Genomic DNA, 15631 nt, shown 5'->3' on the forward strand with positions numbered 1-15631 from the left:
GCATGGTTGAGCTTAGGGAAGGACTGGGACCCTCGTAAAAGCCCTGCCCATCACTCTGGCTGCCACAGCTCCACAGACTGCTAGCCTGGGAGAGGTTGGCATACTCTTTCTGGATGGGCAGCCAGGAAGTGGGACAGGGCAGAAAGCCATGGGTGCCCTCTGGGAACCAGTTTTATCTGGCTTTCCAATGGGTCACAGAAACTGAGAGCACAGAATTTGGGCCGTGGTGGTGGTGGCTTCGGGCCACTGAACAAATTTCCCGGCAAGCTGGAAGGCTCAAGAGCCAGAGCCTTGCCTGCGGTCCAGCCCTGCACTCAAAAGCATCCCTCAGAAGAGCTGTAAGGGAGTAGACCCCGGGACTTCCAGGACGTGACAGACTGTATGCAGATGAGTTCCACCCTCTCCCCCGAAGACAGGACCCCAGACAGTCATCCCCAGACTTTGGCCTGAGATGAGCCGCTCTGCAGACAGTAAGCCAGCAAAGCTGAGGCTCACAGGGTCCTCACGCATGCCTCACACACAGAAACTCATTACTCCAAATGTGCCTAGCAAACCACCATACTGCCTCAGATGCCTCTCCAACCAGGGGTGATTACAGGACAATAACACACGAGGAGAAATGGTGCATGTTATTTTGGGGCTCCACCCTTAAAGGGAAGAGGCTTGCTCTCCATTTTTCTTTTGTTGATCGGAATGCAGCTGTGATAGCAAGAGCTGGAGCAGCCATCTTTAATCTGTAAAAGTGGGCAGCACCCTAAACATGGCAGAACCACCAGCTGGAAGGAGCCGCAGTGGCTGACTTCAGACACTGGGGACTGCCGTGTCAACTCTGGACTGTGAAATTTGTAAAAGTGAAAGAGAAATATGTTTCTTTTCTATTTAAGCCACTGTTATTTGGCAAGGAGGGATTACAAAAGCCAGGAAGGCTCTTCGGAAGCCTGTTGGGAATTCAATCAGACATCTTAATTTTCCCTCTGTGTTTACTCTTTATGTGCGGACTCCTCAGACTGCAGGTGAAGGGAAGGCCCCTTCGTCCAAAGAATCAGATGGCACAGGATCCCCTCTCCTCCTTTGAGACAGACGAGACAGAGACCGTGTGTGGACGGAGGCCTCATACCACCGATCAGTGTCATGTTCTGATTAAGCCGTTGACAAGTCTGATGGGCAGAGAGATTGGAAACATCAGGGCATCAAACAGGGAAGTCTTTGAAGGAAAGTGATTTATGGAGCCAATGTGTTTGGCTCCAGCATTCATGGCATGCCTGATTCTGGAACCCATCTGATGGCTCCTTGGCTCTCAGCACACAGTGCTTTCCCCGAACACTGCTGGCTGGCACCTGTGTGCTGCCCAAGTGTGATCAGCAGCTGGGCACTTGTGGGGCTGTTTCCCAGTGTCAGTTTCCAGGCAGGGCCTGCCTGCAGAGCAAGCCCAGGACAGGCACTCACAGTTCGCTGAGGGCTGTGGCCTCTTGGTCTCCTTCTTGTGAAGGTTTTAGACAACTTCCTTGATGCACTACAGGCTGTGAACAAGCCTTCACCGGTCCTTCCAGTTAAACCTTAGGAGTCAAATCAAGTCTTCTTTTTGCCCCTGGAATCCAGGAGCCCGAGCCTCCTGCCTGGCTGAGGTAGCACCCTCGATCAGGGCGTCAGGGAGCATGGTTCACGTAGAAGCTGTCGGTGAGCACTTAGCGATGAAGCCCTGGGCAGAGACCCTGAGCAGAAGGGTCTGCTTGGCAGACACAGCTTTCCCTTGTAGTATGTCCCAGGTATGTTTCTGGCACACACAGTCTCTGACTCTTCTGCCAGGACCCAGTCATCTGCTCCAGGTGGACTGGCTAGAGACTTTCATCGGCAAACAGGCCCTAATTTGCCAATGGCACATGTTGGGAAGAACTCTTTCCAGTGACCCAGAAGACAAATGTGACAGTTCCTGAGGGGGGAAGCAGTGTGCCCTGCTGCCTGGACTTCCTCAGACAGAGCACTGGGGTGTGGACCAGGGGCGGGATTAGACAGAGCACTGAGGTGTGGACCAGGGGTGGGATTAGACAGAGCACTGAGGTGTGGACCAGGGGCGGGATTAGACAGAGCACTGGGGTGTGGACCAGGGGCGGGATTAGACAGAGCACTGAGGTGTGGACCAGGGGCGGGATTAGACAGAGCACTGAGGTGTGGACCAGGGGCGGGATTAGACAGAACACTGAGGTGTGGACCAGGGGCGGGAGCATTTGGACTCTTGCCACCCTTTCAAGTCAAGAGTCCACCCTAGGGTCTTTACTCTGGAAGTGACCACTAAGTGCCAGGAAGAAGGCAAGAGGGGACACAGACATCATGAGTCTCAAAGGCATAGCTGGTCACCGCACCAGAGGGCCGAGGCTGAGCCCCAGAGTGACTGACAGCCCATCTCCCTGACCTATGCAATCTGCTGGCTAGACAGAAGACACAAGACAGTTTTAGGGAGCTAGTCCACCGTCTTCTCAGATGCTGGCTCTCTGAATCAAGCCAAGGGTTAATTCTAGGTTTTGTTCACTGGCTTCTGTGAATGACAGGCAGCCAGAACCAAATTCCAACTTCAAGGTGGCCGGCCACAGAAGCAGGACAGTGGTTAGTCTCCCGAGTCCCAGCTCTGGCTCCTTCTACTATCTGGCCAGGTGGCATCAGAGTGTGTATTGGGCAGAGTTCCTGCCCCAGCTAATCCAAGGCACTGCCTAGGAGAAAGGACAAATGGCCAGGGGCCCATGTGGGGTTGAGTAGGACAAGTGTCTGTGATTGTTGGCATCCCTGGAGGCCTTCTGGTCCCTGAATTAGAAGTAGGGCCCATCTGGAAGCCGGGAACCTAAGAACCAGGATGGCTGACCCCGAGATGAGAGGGCACACGTGGGCAGCCTTCTCTCCCAGAGCCTGGATATTGGGGGCTGTGGTCTGTTGTCCAGTGTCCTGCAGACACTGGACTAAAGCCAGGACAGGTGCTTTCTGCTTACACCCCAAAGCATTTCTGAACACTCACTGGGTGCCAGGGCTACCCATGCTTCCTTGCTCTGCAGAATTAGGAAGAGGTTGTGTGGCCCCTCTGGGCTTGTTTCTGTCTGCTGCTCTTTGGAGTAGGTTTTGAGGAGACCAGGGGGCCTTAGGGCATATGGGCTGAGCCTATGGGGAGGGGTTGTATACAAGCTGAGTTCAGGAACCTGAAGTGGGGTGAACAAGTGAAGTAAGGAGAGGCCAGATAGAGGAAAGAAAGGCATCAGGATGGGGTCAGAGGTCTGAGGTGGGGGCCTGAGGAGGAGGCACTGCCCGCCACTGGCAGGAGGGCCACACCAGTGGCTTCAGGCCAGGGCAGACATAGTTGGAGTTGTAGCCAAGGATGACTCCTGAATCCTGAACGCTCCTGAGCCACTTGTGGTACCAGAGACAGTTTGGCTAAGCTCAGGAGGTCAGCCCAGAGGATGCTCTGTCCTGAGACCCAGCCCCACGGTGGACTCTTTGGGTCTTCCTCCAATACAGAACATTCTGTCCCTAGTAACCCAGATGCTGCAGAAAGCTGAGCTTTGCAGATGAAGTGAAATCAACTCAATCACTGGAAGCTGTTTGCCACTCAGGCTGGGCACTGTGGCAGCCCAGGGCCCGCAGCCTGCTGCCATGTCCAGAGCCAGCACAGGCAGCCAAGGGTTGGATCAGGAGCCAGCTCTACCAGCTCTTCTTCTGCTCCCTGCCCTGCCCCTCCTCCTCTGTCTCCCACCCTGCTCCTACGTGGGGCAGACACACTCGCTCTCTCTCAGCCTGCTTTGTCTCACATCTGAGTCTTATTGTCTCCATCTATCCTATGAGTCTAAGATACGTGCATGTCAGGGTGGGTACATGTGTATGGAGGTCATAGGACGACTTGGGATGGTGGTCCTCAGGTATTCCCCACCGTTTTGTTTAAGGCAGAGTCTCTCATTGGCCTGGAACTTCACCGGGCAGGCTAGGCTAGCTGGCTGAAGAGCTTCCCACCTGTCTTCACCTCTCATCTCACCGTGACCTCTGCTGTGCCTGGATTTTTACATGAATGCCAGGGATCTGAGTTCAGGCTCTTATGCTTGTAAGGCAGCACTCTACAGATTAAGCCATCTCCTGAGCCTGGGTCTGAGGGTTCGTGCCTTGATTGCAGCATGCAAGCTTTTGAGGGTCAAGTGACTGTAGGCACTGGAAGGAACGCCATTAAAGCTAAATTCAAAGTGTCACTGTGTCTGAGAAAATCAGGGTTCCATGCTGAGTCCCCAAGACCCACCTGGGCAATGCTGGCTGGGGCACAGGGAGGTACTCACACATGGGTTTCAGCTGCCCGATGAGCTCCTCCTTTGTCCATTTCGCCCACTCCTTCTTGTCAGTGTTGATGGAGCAGAGGATGGGCCCACAGGGCTTGCCACAGTCCTCGATGGCCGGCACATTCAGGTAGTGCACCAGGACGATGTCGGGGTTCTGTGGGGAGAGCAAACACTGGCAACATGAGGGCACAGCAGGTGTAGGTCACCCCCACACTGCCTGAATGGCACTGGCACTCTATGCTGGAACCAGGTGACGGCATATGAGACCATGCTAGGCACTTGCGGGATGCCAGCACCTTCCCTGGCCTCCATCTACCATGTGCCATTAAGTCTTCATTGGGACAACAGCCTTCATTGGGGAAGGCTGCTGGCTTTATCCAGGGCTCTCAGAGGCCAAATCACCCCAATGAGAGCCTCAGACCTACACTGTGGCTGATGAGCATGCAGCCAAGGACCTCCACTTTGAGATGGAACTGTGCATCCTGTGAGCATCAAGATTCCAGGCCAGCAGCTGTCTCACATTTCTCACCCTGGCTGCTTAATGAATGTTTCCGGGTCACAGTCACTGAGGTCACTAATATATGTGAAAGCAGCTACCAGGGCTTCAGATCTGCTTCTCCAGGCTTAGCCTCTGCCTGCAGCCTGGGACCATCCCCTGTATAAACAGCACATAGCACTTGTCACACTACCTCATCCAGCAGACACCCGTCACCGGGAATCTCAGACACTTCTTCAGTCCACTTTAGGGCTTAAGAATGGAAAGGGCTATTAGCCCAAAGACTTCAAGGACATTGGTTTCCAGAGGACTCTATTTAAATGGTCGCGTGTGCCCCAGTAGATTCAATCCAGGCACACAAGCACCCCCTTTCTGCCCCCAGTAGCTCTGATGGCGAAACCTGGGGTTTCTGAGCAGCTTTATTGTAAGAGGCTTTCAGACGGTCTTCTCCTCGACTCTTGAAGGAGAGGCTGCTTATTTGGTCACACCAGGCCTGACAAATGAGTTAAGAACAAGCATGGCAGGTCAGGTGTGGTGTTGAACACCTGTGATGTCAGTACTGAGCAGGAGGTGAAGCAGAAGGATCAGGTTCAAGGTCATATATGTAGTTGGCTATGTAGCCAGTTCAAGGCCAGCCTGGGCATCAAAAGGCCACGTCACAAGCAAATAATCACCAGTCAACTCGCCGATCCAGACCGATCCCTCCTTCCCACAAATGCTCCTGGACAAACTTGCTTAACCCTTCTGCCCTGGCCAGAAGAATTTCTCAAGCCACACTCTCTTGTAGCTTTCTAAGGAAACATAGAAAACTGGAAAAGCCGTATGGTAGGTCCTCCCTGTGTCTGCTCTGCGGCCCCTACCCTCTCTTTTTCCCAAACTCAAGTCCCAGGAGTGGACAAGGCCCCCGGCAGAGGGAGGCCAAGTCCGTGGCTGCTGTTTTGGTTACATTCAGAGCAAGAGTAATAAATGAAAATATGAATCAATCAGCTCATTAATAAATAAAGACTCAAGACTATACCATGACCATTGTAAGAAAGCAAACTGGCATAATTTAAAAAGATTTCCAATAAGAGTTGAAACATGGTTTTTTTTTCCCTGCCAACGCTCAGTTAACCAGGAAATTAAATCAACATGAACAGGAGCCTTCTTGTTAATGGCAGCTTTTCTGGATTGTGGAAATCGCGCTCCTTAATAATAAAGATAATCCCTGCCACCGTGGGCCGATCCATTCTTTTTAGAGTATTTTCACAGTCATTATCTCATTTGGTGTCCACGCTAGCCAGGGAGGCGGGCAGGCCAGGCAGGGCACCCTCCCTCTGGAGAGGGGAGCTCTGTGAGGTTGCTTGCCCAGAACTCTGTGCCTGGCGAGGGACCCACCTGGGCTGGAAGCCAGGGCTCTGACTTCAAACTCGGGTCCTGCCAAGACATCTGGTGGCTGCTTTTTGCTCAGCCTGACTGCTCCTCCTGCTCTTCACTTCACATTATTCTTGCAATATGCCTGCCAGGCGGTGGGCTGTGTGGGTCTGCCATGCCCACTGAATGGATGGGGTGGCTGAAGGGATACGGGGTGACTCTAGAATCCTAGTCCTGCTCACCCTGAAGCCAGGGCTTGAGTGAGGGTCCTTTCTGGAGCCTGGGTCCGGCTAGGCAGCAGAGCTGGCTGCTGAGCAAGAGGAGGAAAGATAAGAGGAAGGATCAAAGGTCAGCAGGAACCAGCTGGCCACCTGAGGCTTCCTCTGATCTCATCCCTGGAGGGAGCTTGGCTTAGCAGGAGGGAGCTGGAATGCCAAAAGCCTGGGAGATGAAAAGCTGTGGCTTCTCTCCTGTCCCTACAGCCCGCTGAGCACAGGCTGGGTGCCTGAGGCAGCCTGTGCATGACCCAGGGGAAATACAGTCTATTGCTTGTGAAGCCCGTGGACCCCAGCCTGCAGCCCGGACTTCCTGCCCTCAGGCATTTGGAAAGTTGCCTGAGATTTGCCTGATGCCCTCTGTGCAACCAGCCTCCACTTATTCCTTCATGGCAGGCCCAGGATGCCCTCCTTCTCCAGGATGCCCTCCTTCTCCAGGATGCCCTCCTTCTCCAGGATGCCCTCCTTCTCCAGGATGCCCTCCTTCTCCAGGATGCCCTTCCACAGGGGGACTTCCCTAGTCCCTTGACTCTCAGTTTCCCAAGGTGTGGTGATTGGGCCCTCCTTCTCCAGGATGCCCTCCTAGTCCCTCGGTGGACTGATCAATTGACAAGCTGGTTGGTTGCTCTCATGTCTGGGTCTCTTCTCAGTCAAGGCCCTGGGATATTATAACATCCTGGCAAAAACTCATTTCAGGTTTGGAGAAATGAAAACAGGTCAAATTATGACTCTGACTCTTCCCCTTTCCTGACTTGAGGTCTGCTGATGTCGGGCCCAGCAAGGGTAGGAAGCAATTCTGAATGTGGGCATTAACATACAAAGCTAATTCTCTCTCTCTCTCTCTCTCTCTCTCTCTCTCTCTCTCTCTCTCTCTCTCTCTCTCTCTCTCTCTCTCATCCATCCATCCATCTTTGAATCAGGGTCTCACACTATAGCCCATCTGGCTCACTATAAAGCCTATGTTGGCCTCTGAGTTAGAGCGACTTTCCTACCTCAACCTCCTAAAGGGTTAGTCATAGGCATGAGTCACCATGGCCACCACCAAGCCTGGGTTTTCACTCTGAGTTGTAGCCACACTCTACTTCATAAATTCACAGAACCAGCAGCCGGTGGACTCACACCATTTACCACCAACTCAAGGGTTTTAGATCAACTCCCTTCTGGTAGCACATGCCCACCACAGGGTCTTTTGTCAGCCTGCCTTTCTGTATTGCTTTGATGCAATTAACAGGAAGCCCAGCCGCTGGCGGCCAAGAAGCTTGGCTTGCATTTGGAAGAGGGAGAGGCAGGCAGTGCTGGGTCCCAGATTTCACCCCAGGGAGCCAGTGCTGGGGAATCCTTAGGGGAGTGTCAAGTTCCCACTTCGTGGCTTAGGCCAGTTTTAAGACATAGAGGGTTTTCAGAATTTGGGGGCACACATCTCTTCTTGACCATACCGTTTATGGGGTATTCTTGGCAGAACAGTATATACTCCTTAGCGTTCCAATGCATGAGTTTCATGGAATGCTCATTTCGATGTCAGAGCAGCCCACGTTCTTGCCAGCTGTGATGTGGGCTGGGGTGGAGGGACAACCCTGGGATTTCCATGAAGTTAGAGGCTGCTCCTTAAAGTGAACATGACTTTGAAGCTGAGCCCCGAATGTCTTGGAATTCTGGTAGGGCTTTGGATGTCAGCATAAGAGGATCCCTATGGTTTGGTCTGTGACAGTGTTCGGGGAGCCAAAGTTGAGTCAGTCTGAGAGGTTCTCTAGTCTTCCGGAAAGAGCCACAGACTGGAGCTTCCTATCCTGACTCTTGGTGCTTGTGGCATCTCAACTACAAATGGAAGCAGGGCCCATCTCTCTCACTTGGGACTGTGGGTAGGAATCCTACCTGGCCTCTGAATGAAACCAAGCAGTATATGAATGGCCTAGAGCCCTGATATTCTCGGTAGCCACTAAAACCCAACCAAACCCAACCAAAGCCTGAAGTCCTTCTTTTTTTTTTTTCTAAAATATTTATTTTATTTTATGTTGATGAGTATTTTGCGCCTCTCTCTCTCTCTCTCTCTCTCTCTCTCTCTCTCTATCACATGCATGTTGGTGCCATGGATCCTCTGGAACTGGAGTTACAGACAGTTGTGAGCTGCCATGTGGGTGCTGGGAATTGAACCTGGGTCCTCTAGAGAGACACCCAGTGCTTCTAAACCCTGAGCCGTTTCTCCAGCCCCGCCTGAATTCCTTCTTGAGAGGGTGAGCAGTGTTCAACTGTTAGCAGACAGGTCACCTGTGGGAAAGTCCTCGCTCCCACTGGCAGCCTGTCCCCATTTTCACAGACTCTTTGTGGTGGGTGTGGGGCACAGTGCTGGGTCTTTGGCTCTCTTTCCTCCATCCCTCCCTCCCTGCTTGGTGGCTTATCCTGACGCAAACCTGAAGCTCCCAAGGATTCCTAGGCCCCTCTCCAGCAGGACTCCGTTCACTGTAGCCCGCCTGCCTGTTAGCCTGCATACAGCTCCTCTCCTGGCCTCAGAAATACTCCCAGGACCATGTGGCCAAAGCACACCTCTGAACTGCCACACCTGGCTCCTTCCAGGCTACACCCAGCGAGGAATGGCACCACAATGACCCCACCGAGTCCTCCGAAAGAGCAGCTGTCCTTCTCCTTCCTCCACACCCCTCTGTCACTGTCAACTCCGCCAGCTGTCCTTGCAGCCAGCTGGACCCTTCCACTCTGCCCACACGCCTGCAAGGCTGGAGTCCAAACCTAATGGTGTGGGTGTGGGAAGGAAGCCCTTCCTTTTCTCCAGTCTCCTCACTTCCTTTCTCCGTTTCCTCAAACCATTCTTCTAACACAATCAGGTACACTTTAATAACTTTGAGATGGCCCCTGGCCCTGAGACTAAATCGACACATACACTCCTGGTGTGGCAGCAAGCAGGACACGTTTCTCTCGTCTCCCACTCCCGAGACGCCGCTCATCCCCCCATCTGCCTATGCTGCTCTTGCTGGCTCATGTGAGCTGTACCTCAAGAAAGCACATACCTTTGGAGCACTTAGCCCTGAACAGGATGTCTTTATCAACCCCTCCCCTCAACGCTCAGGGATCTGTGTGAAGAGGAGGTGGAAAGATTGTAGGAGCAGGAGGTGGTGAATGATTCCACGGAAACATCGTCACCCAGAGACCACGGGGCTGATGCACAAATGAACTCACAGAGGCCGTGACACCACACACAGCACCAGACAAAATCCCAGGACAGAGAAGGGGAGTGGACACAGGCTGTCACCCCGACCAAGAAGTCATTTGCAATTGATACCTGCTGGGAAAGGGAACTGCCAGAGGAAGCTACGAGAGCGTGCAGCATGCGTTCAGCAGGTTCAGGAGGAGGCCTTTTACTCACTCAGAGCTGCTGCCTGGGCCTCCTGACTCCCTGACTCTCCAGACGGCCCCCTACCTGGTAGAGGCCGCTTGCAGTTTGCTGCCTGCTCCCTGAATGATCTCCATGACGCTTCTCTTCCCCAGGTTCTTATGGCCCTGGCTGTGGCCAATGCCAACCCTCCTCCTGAGGTGGGGCTCCCATTTAGAAAGCTGCTGGGGATGATGTGGGCAAGGTGGGAGGGGGTGGAAGAAATGGACATGGAACTGCTTTGAACAAAGAAGTGCTCCCAGCTCCGCCCTCATGGAACTGTGCAGTGCCATGGCGAGGCTGGGAATGCAAGGGACGGTGGTGGTGCTCACCAGCAACTCCTGTAACTCAGGTCAACATGAAGAGGCTCTGTCATAAACCTCCAGCTGTGTGTGCTCTGTCACACCAGCAGCTGCCTAGGGGCTGGGAGGGACCAGCCGGCATGTGTTTTTCTTCTCTGAAAGATCCTCATCAGCTAAGGAAACACTGGCCTCCATTGCAAAGTCCTAGCAAGGGAGGTCAGCTCATAGCAAAATGTGGGCCTGGAGGGCTGACCTCAGGCCAGGCTTGTGGGAAAAGGTGGTACAGGGTAAGCGAGCAAAGGAGAGGAGGGGTACACCCAAGCTTGGGACAGCCATGGGATGAGCAGAGACTTGAGGGGCGCTAAACTGCTCAGCCCTTTGAGGCTCCTCATCTGGTCCTCAAGTGAGCCACCTCTGTTTCCTGAGAGGTGAAGGGCAGGTTCAGGGCCCCACAGGGCTCACATGGCTGACCTCCCCGGTCATAGTTCCCTCCCTGCCACCAGCGCTCACGTTGAGTGCCTCTGCCGCAGCCGATCAGAAGGCTCAGTACTCAGCCCTCAGTACTCAGCCCAGGGTGTCTGACAGGTTCTGGGGTGAGTTATGGGTGCAGGGGTGAACTAGTCCTGCACCAAGAGGACTCCGGTCACCAAGAGCAAGAGGCCTGGGTCTTTCACTTGGCCACTTCGGGTGTGAACTGGGTGCCAGGCATGGTCCGGCCCCCTGGGTGCATTTCTTCTGCCTCTGTGAGGAAGGAGGCTCGGAGCCGCACCCTTTGTGTAGAGCAGGAGGGCAGCGACGCAGGAAGTGGTTAAAAATGCAAAGAGCGGTTGGTTTTGATAAAGAAAAATGCAGCTGCAACATCTGTTTGACTCTTGTTTGCAGCTTCATCAACGCTAAGTGGTCAATAAATCAGAGTGGCATGGCGCTCCGTCTCTTCCGAGGCTCCGTCATTAATCTCATGCCAGTTCTCATGAAAAATGAAGGAGAAAGGCCGTGCGATAGTGAAAATGTATACATTACCCGGAAAGTCATAATAGCATGTAATAGTGCCGCACACCTCCCTGCTTGCCGCGGGGGCTGGAGGGGAGAACCCGAGAGGCAATGGCTGCGGGGAGGGGGTGGAGTGAGTAAATCAGCATTGTTTGTGCCAGGAGCCCGTTCTGTGATCGCATCTGTCATATTAGCGCCATTTATGCAGATCTCGACGACCCTGCGAGCCTGATCTGAAGAGGCGCAGCTTTCTGGACCTGGGATGCTTAATAAACAACCAGGATGGGAGCCCGTAAAACAAGAGCATGGAGCTGGCAGACAGAAGGACAGGATTTATTAGGAAATGGATAAATGACGGCAGCGGGCAGCTCAGGGCCGGGGGTGTCACCAGGCTGCGTGGGAGAGAGAAGTCCTGCCCATGCTGTAGCTGCCCCTGGCAGCCTGCCAGCTGTCCTCTGTGCTTGGAGTAATGGAATGGAGTGGGGTTGATGGTTCCAGAGGAAAGGAAGCTGGCTCTCTTAACACCCAGCGGGGCGGTCCAGCCCCCACGTCCCCCATAGAGGACTGCTCATAGGCAGGATGGAGTTCAAGCAGGCCATAGGGCCAGAGCTGAGAGGACAGAAGAAAACCCTAGAAGCCCACCTTCTGAGAAGGGCCAGGGATACAGCACCTGTTGCCTAGGTTCCCTAGGGTCTGCCAGTCCCTGGAGGATGCAGGCTCCTTTTTTGTTCTCGCTTCCCGGTCACAAACCAGAAGGGACCCTCTCATGCTGCAGGGCATATAACTGCTACATTCTGTGATCCTCTCTGGGTGGCTGCTGGGTTCTGGGGGCAGGACTGTGCTGTTCCCGCCCACCCTGTAGAAAATAAAGCAGTGCCTCTGTTTCCAGAGATGGCTTCTGAAGACAGCTCTGTGATGGTTGGTCTTGCCTTCAAGCCTCAGCTTGCCTGGTTCAGTCTTCCAAGCAACAAGGGTGTTGAGCAATTGCTACCCAAGCCACAGGATGGAGAGTGTGTCTGAAGGACCGAGATTCCAGCCCACCCCAGCTAAATGCCCCATCCCCTCCCCTTCACTCTGCAGGGCTCCTCGAGACCCGACGGATGGGGAGTGAGAGGCTCTGCTCTCAGCCTTAGTGCCCAGGGCTGATGCAGCCCAGTTACTATCACAGCCCAGAAGCAAAATCAGATGCTGGAGGCCCAGTTGGGTCCTGTGGGCTCCAGGAGCTGGTGAGGATAGGGACGGGGTTTAGTGCATCCTGTACCAGCCTGTGAGCTCAAGGCAGGGTCAGGCCTCAGCATCCCTGTATCTACATCAAGTACCTACAGTGATCAGGATGTGGTCTGTGTCAGGAAGAGTTTTGTAGGGAGGTCCTAGAAAGCTACAAGGGAACATGAATTAGGCTTGAGCACCTGTAACTTGGGGTGGGGCACAGATTGGGAAGGAGGCAGAGAGTAGGACCTGGAAGAGGGAGTCTGGTACCCCTGAGAATGGTAGGACTCTGTGGTCAACTGTCCTTCCTGGGAATCAGGTCCAGTATCATGTACTGAGTCCAGAATCATTATTGCAACGTGAGGAACAAGTTTCCCGGTCAGTGTCCTGCAGGGTTCCTGGAGCTTGGTGGATGGCCAGTAAGAGGCTGGGAGGTTCCCCTTGGGGTAGAGGCTCGCTGTCCCAGGAGCTCCCCACCCTGTCGCAGGGCTGCTCTCATTAAGTGATCACGTGCTCCGGCCGGCGCTGGGCCGGCAGCCCTTCCTGCTTTCTCGGGAGGCTGGGAGACTTAATTAGTTAATGTGGGTAAAGTGGCCTGAAGATGAAAAACCCTGGGTAATTGCTGAGCGCTGTTGCTGTTGTTATTACACAATTACCAGAATTTTCCAGTCACAGGAATCTAGTTAAACAATTCCCACCTGGTGTGGGGTTCTGGGATCCATGCCGGCAGAGGGTCTGGCTGACACTGCCTCCCTAGCTGGAAGGTAATGGTAATAGAAGAGAGATGCACGAATGTGGGGCACCAGGCCTGTGCGGGTCCTGGCACGTCCTGGGCACCCCAAGGGCAGTTTGTCTCTGTTCCAAAGTGGACAAAACCATACATGCACAAAGGAGAGTCATAGGGTCCTGCCTGCATGGCTTTTCCTCCAAAGTTCTGGAAAGTTCTACTCAGTCTCCCAGGAGGCCAAAATATCTAGATGTATGCTGTTGGGGAGAACTTCCTGCTACACAGCTAGCCTTGGCTCTTTGGAGAGACACTCCAGATGGACAGATGGGAGCCATTTTGATCAGGCTACAGCTTATTAAAATCCTGGGCGACCCAGGGAAAAGTTGTCCAATCACATCTCTGTGCTTGCAATGACACTAAACTGTTACAGGTATCGGAGCTTGTGGGGGGTAGTTTTGGTAGGTAGAAGAGTGACAGACAGGGAAGGTGAGGCAAGACAGTGGCTGGGAGAGTGAACTGACTTTGCTTATGGACCGCCAGAGCCAGAGGACCTCAGTGGTTCACAGAAGGCGCTGGCTGAAGGTGGCTGCTGGGACCAGCAAGGATGCAGGCAGGAGACGGGATGGAGACGGGATGGTGCACCACTGGAGAGGAAGCATTGAAGGCAGCCCTTGCTAAGGACGTTGGTCTGCAAAGGGGAGGGAGGGCAGTCCCTGGAAAACGGAGATAAGATTTTCTCTATTCAGAAACAAAGGGAGAAGGAGTGTGATTCCCATTTATTGATTTTTTTTGTAGGTCCTAAAGGAGACAAGAAAGTAGCTGAGTGCTTTGTCCCCTCACAATCCCAGAGCTAAGAAGAAAGGTGTCCCTGCACCCTGGACTTCTAGGAGGTCATTTCAGCACAAACAGGCTAACAGGGGACACAGGACTCATCGTACTGAAGGAAATGTGGGCTGAAAAACATCGTTAGTTCCTGGATGCCTGTTCCCTAAGAAGAGTTAGGAGGAACTCAGGATATTTAAGTTGTCTCCCTCTGGACCCAGCCAAGGAGGCACCCTGATGCTCTGTGTCCCCAGTGGGGAAGAATCCAGGGCTGAAAGAGTCAGCCAGTGTTCAGTGTCTGTCCGTTCATTTTCGGTTGCCAGGTGCCTGCCAGGGATGCAGGTGGCTTGTGCCCTGTGGTTGGCGGAGTCTGGGCTTGGACGGAATTGCTGGTTTGTGTCCTCTCTGCTTCCTGTTCTCACCTTGAACTAAGCCTTGATTTATTGGAGATCATTGTGTGAGCACCTCCATCAAGTCCGGGGATAAAAACCCATGGGCCTCTGTGAGGATACTTTGAAGGCCCACAGGGAGGAGTCCTTCCCAGGATAAGCAATGCTGGCCAAGCTGAGTCCAGGGGCAGGGCAGTCTGGTGAGCAGGTCACTGAGGGCTGCAGTCTCTGCTGCTCTGACATTTTCCTTCTAGGAGTGAAACCCATGGGGTGTATGACCTCACCAGAAGCAAAGACGCCCCACCTGTTACTGCCTCATCTTTCTTGAATCTCCATCTCTTCTTGCTCCTGGGACTACATATCAACTCAAAACCACGGCCCTGGTAGACGTCACACAATCATCAGGTTGCCTCTGGGGGACCAATGTACTTTGGAGCATGCCTGGCCACCTCCCCGTGATATCTCTGGAAGAAGCTGGGCATGTGTCACTGTCCCCATAGGCATTGGCTGTTATCAGCTGACCCCACTCAGGGCCATGACTGGGGCATCTGGTGTCCTGTGGTGTGCAGATTTTTTTTTTTTTTTTTTAGGGAACTACCTCCTCTCCTTCACACAGGCCAGGGTGGTAGGGATGCCTCAGGGTGGTCAGGATGAGCCTGACATTTTCTAGCCCATAGAAACTGGTTTAGGAACAGGACCTCAAAGCCCACCGGAAGCCACCAGATCCCTAGACTTTGGCTGGGGCCCCAGGGTGGTAGGAAAACTTTTTCTACCTGGATTTAACTTGGGAGATGGGTCCCTGTGGATGAGGCAAGAATGACTGAGAGTAATGGACTACTGAGAGTAATGGGAGAGTAATTGGACTACTCCTCACAGAGTTGGAGAACCCCAGTGGTTCATAGAAGCCCCTGGCCACCTCCCCGTGATGCTGCTGGAGCCTGCAAAGGTCTAGGCAGGAGAGGTGGGATGAAATGGCTTCTGGGAAGGAGATGATGAGGGCTGTCTTCTGGAGCCACTGTCACCAGCACGTGGAATGAATGTAAGACCCCCCTAACAAACCTCCATGACGTTGATGGAGTCCCTGGATTCAGACATGCCTGAAGCTAACACACCTTAAGATTGTTTGGAAATTTGAACCCTTACACACCCCTTCACACTGAAGTCAGCTCACGCTGAAATGTCTACTGTAGCCTAACTCTGAAAAGAGATCACTCCTTCTCTGAGCCCTCAGCTCTCTTTGTACCACTCTGCCTGGGTGGCGGCTGGGCAACCATCACCACTGTTACTGTGACTATTGTGGCCTACCATCACTGTGGGCCTGTATGCTCCAGGGGCTGAGTGGTAGGTACGTCACAGGAAATGGCTGTTACTCCCCACAGTACCCT

At 53.5% G+C, this 15631-nt stretch overlaps 1 protein-coding gene across 12 annotated transcripts in view; it reads right to left on the bottom strand.

Moving 5' to 3' along the window:
- Camta1 (calmodulin binding transcription activator 1) overlaps window positions 1-15631 on the bottom strand; it is an 862623-nt gene that overhangs the window by 99350 nt on the left and 747642 nt on the right. For all 12 annotated transcript variants that reach the window (XM_076565705.1, XM_076565698.1, XM_076565702.1 and 9 more), the window contains one exon: window positions 4302-4455. In XM_076565705.1, the coding sequence (XP_076421820.1) occupies window positions 4302-4455 (154 nt within the window). The remainder of the gene's footprint in view (window positions 1-4301; window positions 4456-15631) is intronic.

This window comes from Peromyscus maniculatus, chromosome 2 (assembly GCF_049852395.1).
Source record: "Peromyscus maniculatus bairdii isolate BWxNUB_F1_BW_parent chromosome 2, HU_Pman_BW_mat_3.1, whole genome shotgun sequence".
NCBI classification, from domain to species: Eukaryota; Metazoa; Chordata; class Mammalia; order Rodentia; family Cricetidae; genus Peromyscus; species Peromyscus maniculatus.